Source organism: Danio aesculapii, chromosome 7 (assembly GCF_903798145.1).
Source record: "Danio aesculapii chromosome 7, fDanAes4.1, whole genome shotgun sequence".
Taxonomy (NCBI): Eukaryota; Metazoa; Chordata; class Actinopteri; order Cypriniformes; family Danionidae; genus Danio; species Danio aesculapii.
In genome coordinates this window covers 23,299,733-23,314,639 of record NC_079441.1, presented here as the reverse complement: position 1 = coordinate 23,314,639, position 14,907 = coordinate 23,299,733, and the positions used below count along the sequence as shown (strand labels likewise).

Sequence of the window (14,907 nt, the reverse complement as noted above, 5' to 3'; positions counted from 1 at the left end):
GTCTTGTCTCCTTATTATTATTATTATTATTATTATTGTTATTATTATTATTATTATTATTATTATATCCCATTCAATTGTTGCATAACCAAAAGTTTAACAGATTGCGTAAGACAGCAGAATTCAGTTTGGGTAACTTGACTTTACTGGCAATTGTTCTTCTCAATATCTTTCTTTTCATTTTGTTTGTAAAACTACAAAGAGGGGGAAAGTATGTATATATTCACATTTACTTTAACATGTTCAATTCAGCAAGTAGTCAAATTTTACTAATTCACATTTTTTTATACAAATCTTAATAGGCATTTTTAGGAAAATCTATTAATGAGACCATTTGAATCGAATATTAGCAAAATGATCATATTTACACCACCAGCATAACGTGCATGCTATGAAGTGTTTGTACAACAAAATACAGGCGGTATAAAACTGATTATAATCAAGTGACCCTTAAATATTTACAAAAATATAGTTTTAGTATAAATAGAGCACTTATGGACATTTATTTCAACATTTAAATCAGCCACAGAAATAATCTGCATGTGCGTTACTCTCGACCGCATGCTGAGAAACCGAAAGTAACCTCAATATACAGTACAGTACCTTAAATGTCCAGTAGGTGGGAGGGGTCAAAACCACAAGTGTATATGCAACTGCACAACGATAATAGTCATTCAAAAATAGTTTTGTCGGGCCGAATCTCCTTATATTTTTGACGTCAGTTGCGGGCCGAAGTTTGAGACCCCTGAGCTATATGATTTATATAGGATTCTTTGCATTGGTCAGGGCCCCCTAATTTCCCTGGGTCCTAAGCAGCTGCTTACCTTGCTTATTGGTTAAGTCCGCCTCTCTCGCATGCAATTTACTTGTGAAATATATTTAATCCCCTGTTTAGTGTGAATCTAGCATAAAAATATCATTATCACCACCTGTTGGTTCAACATGCCCTTAACATGCATCACAATGCATTTTTGCAATTTCATGTGGATGGGATTCATTTAAAAAATAAAGCAGTGAAAACCCTGTTTATAATACCCATGTACATGTAGACATGGCCTTAGTCAAGAGGAGACACGAGCATCATTAACTGTGGACTTTCGGTCTTTTCAGAAGGGAACTGAAAATGTATCTTTTTTTGTAACACGACCACCTCCAAGTGTTGACTTCTGTCACTCCCTAGCCTCCTCCAAGCTCTTTCCCTGTCAAGTACATGATTTCTAAGAATGTATAAACCCCTCGAGACATGCTGCAGATTTCATCACTCTATGCGACACTGTACAGTAGTACAATGATATGACCGGTTTCCCTTTGGCGGCGAGGGGACTTGCCTGGGCCGGTGTGAGTGCAGGTCTGCGGGACTGGGATGGGCGGAGGTGGACAGTGACTTGTGATGGCGGGTGCGTGAGGAAGAGGAGGATGAAGAGAGCACAGGGCCAGCCGAGGCCGTGGAGGCGCGGGACCCAGGGGTGCTCAGGCTGAGGGGGAGAGAGAGAGCAGCCCCTCCGTACACACACGCACAAATCCACACACACATAAACACAAATGTGTGCGCGTATGTGTGGAGGCAGGGAGGGAGGGAGAAGCATTCCATTAGAAACAACACTTTGCACATATTAGAAAGCATGATGGAGACAAATAGACCAACAGACAAAGATATTTAGGATAGACAGACTGAGAGATAGAGCTAGATAGACTATCTAGATAGAGCTAGATAGAAATATTAATAAATAAACTGATAGTAGATAGACCAACAGGCAGACAGACAGGCAGACTGACAGACAGAGTAATGCAAAAACCTCTAAATACCGTCTGAAATTTTCTTCCAAAATTAGCATTTTTATCAGGCTTCTGTGTGTAGGTTCAGTAATATCATGTTTATGGCAAAGAATAAGTTCTTTTCATGGGCTTTAAAGTAAAATAACTCAACCTAAACAAAGGAGGCTGAGAAAAATGTTCATTTTCGATCAAAATTTCAGAAGCACGTAGGGGTTTTTGCATCTGAACTCTTCAAATATACACACAAACAGAGACAAAACAGAGCAAAATATAGCAATAGACAGATGGATAAGAGAATGATAGATATGATAGTCACTGAGAGAGATGACCAGAGAAATAAAGCAACAGATAAACTAATACCGAAACAGAATGACAGATGAACAGCAACAAACAGAGCGACAGACAGATGAACAGAAACAACATACACAGCGACAGATGAAAGACAAGAGCAATAGATAAAGTGGTAGATTGAGCAACAGCAAGACAGACAGTGCCAAGCAGACAGATGCAAAATAGAGCAACAGGTAGAAGAATAGACATCGATAGAGGAATAGACAGATGGATGATGGATGACAAAATAGATAAACAGACAGCAATAGATGAATATAGATATATGGACAATATAGCAAAAGATATAAGATGTATTGATGGATGGATGGATGGATGGATGGATGGATGGATGGATGGAGAGATAAACGGATGGATGGATGGACGGAGAGATGGATAGATAGATAGATAGATAGATAGATAGATAGATAGATAGATAGATAGATAGATAGATAGATAGATAGATAGATAGATAGATAGATAGATAGATAGATAGATAGATGGATGGATGGATGGATGGATGGATGGATGCATGGATGGATGGATGGATGCATGGATGGATGGATGGATGGATGGATGGATGGATGGATGGATGGATGGATGGATGGAGACCGACAGATGGATGGATGGAGACAGACGGATGGATGGATGGATGGATGGATGGATGAAGACAGACAGACAGACAGACAGACAGACAGACAGACAGACAGACAGACAGACAGACAGACAGACAGACAGACAGACAGACAGACAGACAGACAGACAGACAGACAGACAGATAGATAGATAGATAGATAGATAGATAGATAGATAGATAGATAGATAGATAGATAGATAGATAGATAGATAGATCTCAAATCTGCCGACAATGGTGAATGGTACAAAAGAGAGAGGGGGAGGGATGGAGAAAGAGGTCAAACAGAGTGCTGATTTCACAGAAAAGCACAAAAGAAACACACGCACACACACGCGCTCACCACTATGCAAGGATTAGTCGAGCTTGTGGTGGAGAAATAACATGCTATCACCTTGCTATGTGGCAGAGAGAAGCTAAGCCTATTACAGACAACTAGAGCAACCTTACAACAGAGTTAATGGTGCTTTTTTTCCATCACAAGCCACCCTAATCCATTTAAAGCCACACACACACATTCATGAAACATTTCACACAAAATTGCACACCTTCACACAGCACAGACAGAAGAAAAAACAAAGCAAAGACAAACAAACCAGCAGAGAGTGAAAGGGAGAGAGAGATGGAAAGGAAGAAGGATGTGTGGGGAATATTTAACCCGACACACCGGCTGAATGCTTTCAGATAAGCTCATGAGAAAACACACACAAAACCTGCAGGAGCATTAAACGGACTAATGGTTAAAACTCTTAAAGACCCCATGAAACCGTTCTTTTGAAAGATTGCAATATTCACAACTTTAACAGTAAATTCTTATCACATCTTGTATAAAATAGTCTTTAGTTTATGGCATATGATTTGCTACATGCTAAATTAAGACGATATTAGAAAAGAGTGTTGCTCTTCTTCTGGAAAGCACAATCTAATTTCATGGGGTCTTTAATACAGTGTCCCTAACATACTTACAGATATCCACCCATAGAGCAGCACAGCACAGCTCTAATAACAGCAGTTAAAGGCTTGTTCACACCAAGTTTCAAAGGGTATCAGACACAAAAATGACATTTGCTCCATGATGTGACTATACATATATTGAAACTACACAGCAATGCTAATATTTATATACAGTAGTCAACATTTGAAGTGGATCACATTTCATCTAAGCTGTCGTAAAAGTATTAATCGACACTATGGACAATTTTGAAAATCATTTTTGATCCACTTCAAATGTTGGTTGCTATTAAACTAGTAGATTTACAATCCCTTTCACACTTGTGGTATTAATCTTTTATGGCCAATGTCTTTATCTGATATCTGAGAAGTGAAGGTTTGAGTCATGTCAGGACTTTACGTTTACATAGACATCAGTAATCAAATTATTTGCTTTAATCTGAATAAGACAATAATATGATTAAGGTGTTTACATGAGTTGCTTTTGGAATGTTTCTTACATGATCCCGTTTACATGTTACAGCACATAATTCGTATAACATCATTGCGTCAGCATGCTATCCACATTTCCTCTGGAGTTTCATGTAATTTCGAGTTTTTCATATTTAATTTGTCAACTTTAACTGCAGTTTGGCACTTTCACTTTCATTCAGGAACATTTCATGCATGCCCCCATGACAAACGAGATATTGGATGCGAGTATGAACTGCTGGACGAGTGTTGTTTTAATGGAATTTGATACCGCACACCTTATGGGGAAAAAACGGATTATTGGTGTCCATGTTAACGTACTCCGTGTGAACTAATCTATTAGAAACAATTTTTTAAGAGTTCTTTGAAGAATATAAAAACACCCAATTGTAAAACTATATTTTTGCAATTGACCATATAAATACTAGTTCCTGAACACTACTAGTAACAACAATAAAAGTACAACAAATTATCAATGTACTATATGATATGAAGGATTTGGCACCAAATACATTCACTCAAAAAAATGACTTTTTTTGCTTGTTCAAACTTATTTAAAGGTCCCATGAAGTGCTTTAAAATATGAACTTTTATTCAATGCCTCAACCAAATCAGCGTGGCTCCTCCCCCTTTCTAAAAATAGCCAGTAGCGTTTTGTTTTTTGCCAGTGAGAGTGGTTGAGCTCAAGTTAATCAAATTAAAAGCAAATGAAAAGTATCTTAAAAGGGGCGGGGCATGTCAGACACTAGAGAGCATTTGATTGGTCAAGATTTAAGAGAAACTGAAGTATGAGGTGAGGTTAATTAAACCATCTATTTAGGCGGAAGTGACAAACTACAAACTTTGCATGTTTATTTCATGTTTATCTTCTAAACATGAATTTTGTCACTGTTGTGGAGCACACTAGCTAACAGATATCCTTAAAACTAACAATACTGATACTAACATATAAAAAACTATATTTTAATTTCACGGGACCTTGAAATGAGTTGAAACCACAATTTCAATTTTTTTTTAACAAACTTAATTGTTTTATGTTCAATCCACTTAAATTTTAAAAACGATTACATTTGCTTAATCAATTTGTGTTGGGACCATACCTCCCAACACTCCCGTTTTTCCCGGGAATCTCCCGTATTTCAGACAAATTTTTTAGCCGTTTTGTTATTTCTTCCGGTAAACTCCCATAATTTCACCCCCCCCCCCCAACTCCTTTTTTTTTTTGGTACAGTCTGTAAACACCCCCGGGTCGCCAACTTTGGTACAGTACCCAATCACAGCGGCCGCCCAAAATCCGCTGCATCCTATCCCGGTTATCAATAATGTTATTCAGAGACCACACCCCCGAACACCCCCTCCCCCCAGTCTCCCGGATTTTCAGAGACAAATGCTGGTAGGTATGGTTGGGACAACATTAAGGAAATGTGTTGCTTCCTTATAAATTGCCATCATCCCTGTTTATATACACTTGGTCTGAACAAGCCTTCGTTATGATTAATGGCATAGGGCTTTCTGCACTGGAAATAATAAATAATAATTTAATAAAAATAAAATAATAACTAATAAAACTCATACAATTGTTTTTTTATTATAATTATTGATCAAAACTCCTGAGAAAATGCAGCATCTTTAATTTGCATGCTGATGGTCACTAATTATTTTGGCCAATGAGACAACACCATCACTGCGAAACATTACTCCAGTGTGCAGAAAGCCCCATCTCTGTTTTTTTCAAAATACATTTCATGCATATGTATAATTGATACAGTGAAGACACTGGAGTGTGTGGAGTGTGAGCATAAGCAGCAAAATGAGTCCTGAAGGGGAAGGAGTTATGATGGATCAACGGTCAGAGGTGCACAGGAAGAAGGGTGATTGACTTTGCGTCTGAAGCAATGACCGTGGGAGGTTTATAAGGGGCTTAGATGACGTTTTATCAGTGTTATGTTTGCATTATCAGTGCTTCACCGATTTAAGCAATTATTAAGGCAATTAAATTGTTCTTAAGATAAATTAATGGTCTTTTTCCCTGTTCCCTATTAGTGTGTGGGACTGGTTGAGATGGTACTCTTGATAATCATCAGCATCAATCATAAGCATCAATAATGTAGATGATGTATGAGAGTCTGGCAAGGTTTATGAGGATTTAATAAATGTCAGTTTGGGTTCCATGGCAGGTAATGTCCAACAGCAAAGCTATAATAGAGATATGTAGACTATGTGTGTGTGTGTGTGTGTGTGTGTGTGTGCGTGTGTGTGTGTGTGTGTGTGTGTGTGTGTGTGTGTATATATACAGTATGTGTGTGGTGTAAATTTCAGAAAACTGCTGACTGGTTTTGTTAGTGATCTTATCTGTAGGGATGAACTGTGCCCATGTGTGTGAGAGACAGAAGAAAGGTAAGTGTTTTTTCTTCCTGAACTTTGCCTTAGTTGAGATAAACAATCTTTCATCAGATGTGTGAGTGGCTCTGGGTGTACCTGTCCTTGCCGTTTTGCACTCCCAGAGTGGCTCTCTCAGAAATAGGGGAGTTTCTGCTGCGGCTTGTGCCCGTAGACAGGATACTATTCTGAAATGACACACACACACAGGAGAGTGAGCTTTGAATTTATTGCCATAAAAGCTTCTCTGGCTATTTCATGGCAAAAACCAGATCAAATGTACTACATTTTATAAATATCACTTGTCTATAATAATAAAAGATTATAACAATAAAAAGACATCAACAGCAATAAATAACACGTAAGAAAATACTTACATAATAATAATATAGATAAAATCCTAAGATTGTTTTATAAGGTTGACTTTATATAATAAATGTGCAATATTTTGAAGGATTCACATTTTAAAATATTTCATCTAAAGTCTCTCCGGATAAAAATCATTGTTTGATAAAAATAGGGCAATCCACAAGTATACATTTAATAGCTTGGTTTCTGTTGCCACACACAAAGGAATCATGTTGTTACTGTTAAATAAAACAACTAGAAAAATTAATACATGAAGAGATGGATGGATGGATAGCTGGATGGATGGATAGATGGATCAATAGATGGATAGATAGATGATAGACAGACAGACAGACAGACAGACAGACAGATGAATAAATAGAAAGATGGATAGATAGACAGACAGACAGACGAATAGATGAATAGATAGAAAGATAGAAAAATGGATAGATAGACAGACAGACAGACGAATAGATGAATAGATAGAAAGATAGAAAGATAGAAAAATGGATAGATGGAAAGACAGACGAATAGATGAATAGATAGAAAGATGGATAGATAGACAGACAGACAGACGAATAGATGAATAGATAGAAAGATAGAAAGATGGATAGATAGACAGACAGACAGATGAATAGATGAATAGATAGAAAGATAGAAAGATGGATAGATAGACAGACAGACAGACAGACGAAAATATGAATATATAGAAAGATGGATAGATAGACAGACAGACAGATGAATAGATGAATAGATAGAAAGATAAAAAGATTGATAGATAGACAGACAGACAGACAGATGAATAGATGGATAGAAAGATAGAAAGATGGATAGATAGACAGACAGACAGATGAATAGATGAATAGATAGAAAGATAGAAAGATGGATAGATAGACAGACAGACAGACGAAAATATGAATATATAGAAAGATAGAAAGATGGATAGATAGACAGACAGACAGACAGACGAAAATATGAATATATAGAAAGATGGATAGATAGACAGACAGACAGATGAATAGATAGAAAGATAGAAAGATGGATAGATAGACAGACAGACGAATAGATGAATAGATAGAAAGATGGTTAGATAGACAGACAGACAGACAGATAGATAGAAGTAAATGAAAAGAAAATAATTAAAATATTAAATTATAATTTGACAAAAATATTAGTAAATATACTAATAAAATATAATTTACTAATTCACTAATATTTACTAATTACTAATTGACTAATATACTAATATTTAATAAAATGTATTACAAAATATTAGTGGTTAAATAACACTGTTGATCAAAAATTTTATATATATATATATATAAATAATATTTTTTCAAGAATTAATAGAATTTTGTTTTTATGATGGCTGATGATGATGACTATTTTAAGTTAGATTTTAGAGTTATCAAAACAATATTTAAAGTGTTTTTTAATTGATTTACATTATTTTAATTATTACAATAACATTTTATAGCCACATCTATTTAATAGTTTATTCTTATGTTAAATGCCCGTTTTCATTAATTAACACTGGAATTGTGACAGGATCACGACGGCAGTCAAGCATGCAACAGACAATCCTGCTATGAACCTTGGGTGAATGTTTAATGACAAACTAGAAACAAAACCCATTTCTTTCCATTACTCAAGACATGAAAATTCGCTCTCTCATCCATGCAGCCTGCGGTAGAGCTACTACTTGGCTGGTCCTCAAACAGGGCCTACTTTAAACAGCTTCATTTAAACTGTCCATTGAGAACAAATGAAAAAGCCACACTTCCTATAGATGCAAAACCCCAGAATCTTCAAGTATGATGTGGTTCATGAAAGCTCAAAATAGCATCCTCTGTTGCATTTTCTCAGAAATAACTGGAAAGCAAAAAAAAATGAAAGTCGTGCCAAAGATCTCTCGGTCAGAGAGTGCACTTCAACCCTGGGCAAACCCTGCCAACCATCTGCTGCCTGAAAAATATCAGCAGGCTTTTCCAGAGCACCTCGTGTAACTGAGAACAGAGGCGGCAGTTAAGATGTTTAAAAATGACCCTGCTATTATGTCAAAAGCTTCCTCAATGCATAATTTAATTACATGTTCTTCAAGTTCACGGAAACCAAAGTAAAGAACATGACGTGACTTTGGTGCTGTATTAGTGCTGTTGATAAGCACGAGTGCTCTTCAGTGCTGCTTTGTGTATTGTTTCATTTAAGCTTGTAAAAGATCAACAAGCATGCGCTCTAGATAAACGCTGTAATTGATGCAGTTCCACTTTTTTTGCATTGTTTTAAAGGTTGAACAAGTTTTGACTTCTTTTTTTTCTTCTTTTTTCAGTTTGAGAATGGAAAGAGGTTGGCACATGATTAGGAAAGTACACAAGACTGTCGCCCACATGAAAGTCACAGGTCAAAATGTAGCTAACGTGAGGTAGGTTCAGTTACTGGTTGATGAGCTAATAGTAGCAATTAGAATGCGCAGTATATCGACATTGCAATGTATAATTTTGCATTAGTCACATCAGTTCAGTTTTAGTTTATTCATCCTTTAGGAAATATGACAGGGATTATAGTTGTCCAGTAACCATAGTTTAAAATAGTCTAACCTTAATAGAGTGACAGTTTTTAATTTGCTTGGTTTTTAAGGCCTGTGACTGAAAGATTTTAAGTGCATTTGTGCATAAGAAATGATAACATTTGTAGTTTTAGTAATTTATATGACTAAGACTATACAGTGTTATTTTTTTACATTTGATTATTCAATGTCTGTACCTGAAAATACAGCTCATCTGCTGAATTTATATTCATTTCATATCGCAGAAAAACAAAACATTGCAACTTTTTCCCAATATCATGCAGCCCTAGTAGCCATGTACTTTACCTCTGGTAGTGCTGCAATAAACTATTATTTTGAAAATTGGATTCATCTAACGCTCTAATAATCTAACAATTATTTGAACGATGAGTAGGTTTTGAATGATTACTCAGTTTTGCAACTTGTTATTTACAGTGCTCAGCATAAATGAATACACCTACTTTTAAAAATGTACATTTTTGTCCATTTCTCCATGAATATAGCCAAGGATTTATGGTGCATTTAAACAAAACAGTTTTATTAATAGGTTATCTCCGTTAATATAAGAGTTTGGTCATCAAACATCTTTAGAAATCAAAAGATTACATTTAAATACATTTAAAGGTCACACTTTATTTTGATGGTCCATTTGATGAATTTTAGTTACACTGCATCTACATGCCAACAAATTTTCGTTAGATTATAAGTAGACTGTTAGGTTGGGGTTAGGGTTAGTGTAAGTTGACATGTACTTGCAAAGTTTCTTATAGTCAGTTAAATGTCTGTTGAAGAAGCATATCAACAGATATTAAGCAGACAGTCTACCAATACTCAAATAAACCATCAAAATAAAGTTTTACCCATTTAAATTTAAACAAAAAAATACAAACTACAAAATTTGGCAACACTTTAAAATAATGGTCCATTAGTTAATGTTAATTAATGTATATACTAATACGAACAAACAATAAGCAAAACATTTATTAAAGAATGTATTCATCTTTGTTAATGTTAGTTAAGGTTAAGTTAAATAACGTTCATGTTAACTCATAGTGCATTGATAATGTTAACAAGCACAGCACTGGATTTTAATAATGAATTACTTAATGTTGAACTAATGAATAATAAATCCTATACAAGATTATTCATACTTAGTTAATGTTAGTAAATACATTACCTAACATTAACTAATGGGCCATTATTCTAAAGTGTTACCCAAAATTTCAACTAAATGTTATACTTGTTGTTTCTCTTGATTTGTCCTGTTTATTAAAATTCTATTTAATATTTCTACCCAATTACCAATTTTTGGACTGTGATCTTAAGTGATTTTGTTTGAGTAGTTCCAGTTTTGACTTTGATTCTCACTGATTTCTTGTATATACAAAAATATATTATTATAAAGTATCCTATAGAAAATATTACTTTACAAGAGATATCTGTAACGAATCTATGCATTTATGCTGAGCGATGTAGATGACATATAAAAATGTTCTAAGTAATAAATAAAAATAAATAAAAACACTTCAGCTTTTGAAATGTTTACTTTAATGAACTTTGAAACAACTGAACTCTGTTTAGACATACGATTGTACACTCTCATTTATCCTTTTTTACCTTTATTTAATATTTTATTTGTAATTTATGTAGGACTTGTAAAGATTTTTTTTTAAAAATGTGTGTCCATTTATAAAAAACATTAAAGATGCTTTTATAATTAATTATTATAAATTATTAGTAGTGCGACACGGTGGCTCAGTGGTCAGCACAGTCGCCTAACACCAAGAAGATTGCTGGTTCGAGTCCCAGCTGGGTCAGTTGACATTTCTGTGTGGAGTTTGCATGTTCTCCCCGTGTTCACGTGGGTTTCCTCCGGGTGCTCCGGTGCTCCGGTTTCCCCCACAGTCCAAAGACATATAGGTGAATTGAATAAGCTAAATTGGCCGTAGTGTATGAGTGTGCATGTGAGAGTGTACGAGTGTTTCCCAGTACTGGGTTGCAGGTGGAAGGGCATCCGCTGTGTAAAACATATGCTGGATAAATTGGTGGTTCATTCCGCTGTGGTGACCTCTGATGAATAAAGAGACTAAGCCGAAGGAAAATTAATGAAAATTATTAGTATAATTTTTTTTTCATTATTTTATGCAAAAAAAAGAAGAAGCTGTGAATGACAAATTGGTTATTTCTATTTTAAATCATAAAAAAAGTCATCAGCAGTTTACAGAAACAAAATGTACATACATAGTGGAATGCGCTTCCAGAACCCAAATGTTAACCATAATTTATACTAACTTAACCATAATCCTAAGACATATACCACTAAACAGATCCATACTTACAGTAGAGGGTGTCGAACTCTTTTTACGCTCGCTGGAGATAACCGGACTGGGTGGAACTTTGGTGGAGCTACTTGAACCTTTCCTCCCAGAATCCTCCACTCCATGCTTGTTTTCACCCTGAGGCTTTTTCGAGTATGAGCCTGAAAACAGGGTCAAACGAAGTCAAACTTATGGGTGTATGTATGTACAGTTTCTCTTCTCTGAGCACTTCAACCTAAAAGTAAAAAACATTGGCTTGCTGTCCACTAACTGTTTATTTCTAGTAAAACAAACAATATAAAATACAAATAAATGAATAAATGTAACCCATAAAACCTCCCAATGAACTCACCCTGATCTGTTGATCTTCTAGCAGGTTTCTGGGTTGAAGACACACTGCGCTGTACCTTTTGAGGTGGAGAAGGGGCGTTGCTGTTAGTGAGGTCACTTCCTGGGCGTGGCTTTAATGACAGGTTGACCCCCTCGTTAAGCTGTAAATAGAGATTTTCAAAGGTCAGATCTGGTCATCTACGTTTGCACTGACTAAAGTGTGAGTGTGTTAATGTATTTGGGTACCTCTGAATTCCTATAGTCGAGCAGCAGGTATGTGGCCATGACTTCATTGTACTTTTGCTTGATGAGAGAGTCCTCGATTTCTTCTTGAGAGAAACCCATCTGAAGCATTATGTCTGAGTGGGTGAAACATACACCATGTTATTTTATTATTTTAAACATTTCCCAATTTTACATGGTGTCATGTATTTATGTTTTACTCTAACATCTAGACTCTTTGAAACGTGTGAGATGCAAACAAACACACACCTGTTCTCCTGGGGTCTTTGTAGTCTGGTTGAGGCTCAATGTAGGGTTTCAAGTCATCGTCTTCATAACCTACATTCATCCAGCGATCCTTCATGATCTGCTGCTGAGCCGATTGCAGACACAGAGATGCAAAATCAGAGAGATCTCATAAATCAATGTTTTTACATAAGACTAGGCAAGGCAAGTTTATTTATATAGCACATTTCATACACAGTGGCAATTCAAAGTGCTTTACATAAACAGGAATAAAAAGACGCGTATAAAAAATAAAAACAAATAATAAAAGTGATTAAAAACAGATTAAAAAACAAGTTCCTAAAGAATGAAAAAGAAAAAAAAGACATAATAGTGCGATCTGTCGGACGTAGCACAGCTAAACAAGTCTTGATTTGAACATGCCTAATGTTGGACTACACTGTTAAAAAAATGGAGGGTTCCACACAATTCCTTCATGTTGTCCCAACACAAATCAGTAAAAGTTAACTTAATTGTTTTTGCAAATTTAAGTGGCTTGAACATAAACATTTTTTAAAAATTCAAGAATTGTGTTGTTTCAGTTTATTTCATATAAGTAGTTTGAACAAGCAGAAATCTTTTTTTAAGTGTAAATTCAATAAAGTTACTATAAAACTAACTGAATTAAAGAAAAAGACATTGTAGGCGTCCACATTCTTTGATAAAAAATATTAATAATTATGTACATTTCACAAAGTGAATCAAAAGAAGCATAAAAGTGCTTATGGGAATTAACGAATAGTTTATTTTAAAAAATCAGGACCTTTTTAGACAATTATATTTAGGTAGAAACTGTGTGGCCTTAATAAAAACAAAAAAACTAAGAAAAAAACTGTATATGCAAAAAAAAAAAAAGTTCACATTTTGCCATGAACTTCTTTCTATATTTCTTTTTCAAAAATAAAATTATTAAAATTTGATATGAAAAAATATGAAAATGTTATTTAGGCCTAAAAATAGAGTATATATATATATATATATATATATATATATATATATATATATATATATATATATATATATATATATATATATATATATATATATATATATATATATATATATATATATATATATATATATATATATATATATATATATATATACATACAGTTGAAGACAGAATAATTAGCCCTCCAGAATTATTTGCCCCCTTGTATATTTTTTCCCCCAATTTCTGTTTAAAGGAGAGAAGAATTTTTCAACATATTTGTAAACATAATAGTTTTAATAACTCATTTCTAATAACTGAGTTATTTTATCTCTGCCATGATGACAGTAAATAATATTTTAGTATAGTAAATAAGATATTTTTCAGGACACTTCTATTCAGCTTAAAGTTACATTTAAAGGCTTGACTAGGTTAATTAGGTTAACTAGGCAGTTTAGGGTAATTAGGCAAGTTATTGTATAACGATGGTTTGTTCTGTAGACTATCGAAAAAAAATAGCTTAATGGGGCTAATAATTTTGACCTTAAAATGGGTTTAAAAAAATAAAAGCTGCTTTTATTCTTTATGTTTTATTTAATAAAACAAAGAAGATTTTCTCCAGAAGATATATAAAATTCTGCTGTAAAAATTCTTTATATTTTGTGCTGCCATGGTAAAAAAAAATCATGATAAAAAGTTTCCTATAAAGTATAATAGTGCTCAGGAAATAATCCAATTCTACATTCTAATTTACAGAAAAAGTATTAAAGCTAAATTAGACTTTCGCTGTTTTGATGCCTGAAAACCTCTTTTCCTCTTTGACCTAAATATGTTTAAAGCAAGTGTACCTCTAAACTTCCCCTTTTGGTAGGATTGAGGATGAGAAACTTTTTCAGCAGGTTCTCACAGTCTGTGGACATATAGAAGGGAATCCGATACTTCCCTCTTAACACACGCTCTCGCAACTCCTGCGTAAGAGAAAGACACACACCGTCAGAATCTTACACTAAAAATTAAGAAAATAAATCAAAAGACAGGGGCTTCAAAGTGTTTAATTCATCCAAAAATTTAAATGTACTCTCCATTCCAAAATAAAGGTTCCAACCCTTAATGAGTTTCTTTTTTCTGAAGAATTTTGGATAATGCTAGCTACTGGTAGAAAAAGAAAATACAGTGGAAGTCAATAGCTACCAGTTTTCATTCCAACATTCTTCAGAACATCTTTTTATTTTGTATTAAACAGAAGAAAGAAACTCAAACAGGTTTGGAAAAAAATAAAGAGTGCATAAATGATGAGAGAATTTTCATTTTTGGGTGAACTATCCCTTTAAGACAGACATTTGGTGTCCCTCCGCCAAACTGATTACGC

The 14,907-nt window shown here is 34.5% G+C and overlaps 1 protein-coding gene across 8 annotated transcripts in view; it reads right to left on the bottom strand.

Annotated features, from left to right (window-relative positions):
• Positions 1-14,907, bottom strand: part of mark2b (MAP/microtubule affinity-regulating kinase 2b) — a 97,802-nt gene that overhangs the window by 18,979 nt on the left and 63,916 nt on the right. For 6 of the 8 annotated variants that reach the window (XM_056461327.1, XM_056461328.1, XM_056461333.1 and 3 more), the window contains exons 9-15: positions 14,387-14,506; positions 12,593-12,695; positions 12,347-12,459; positions 12,123-12,261; positions 11,792-11,931; positions 6,638-6,726; positions 1,329-1,475 (exon numbers count right to left, since the gene is read on the bottom strand). In XM_056461327.1, coding sequence (XP_056317302.1) covers positions 1,329-1,475; positions 6,638-6,726; positions 11,792-11,931; positions 12,123-12,261; positions 12,347-12,459; positions 12,593-12,695; positions 14,387-14,506 — 851 coding nt within the window. The remainder of the gene's footprint in view (positions 1-1,328; positions 1,476-6,637; positions 6,727-11,791; positions 11,932-12,122; positions 12,262-12,346; positions 12,460-12,592; positions 12,696-14,386; positions 14,507-14,907) is intronic. The other 2 variants (XM_056461329.1, XM_056461335.1) reach the window with 2 other exon arrangements.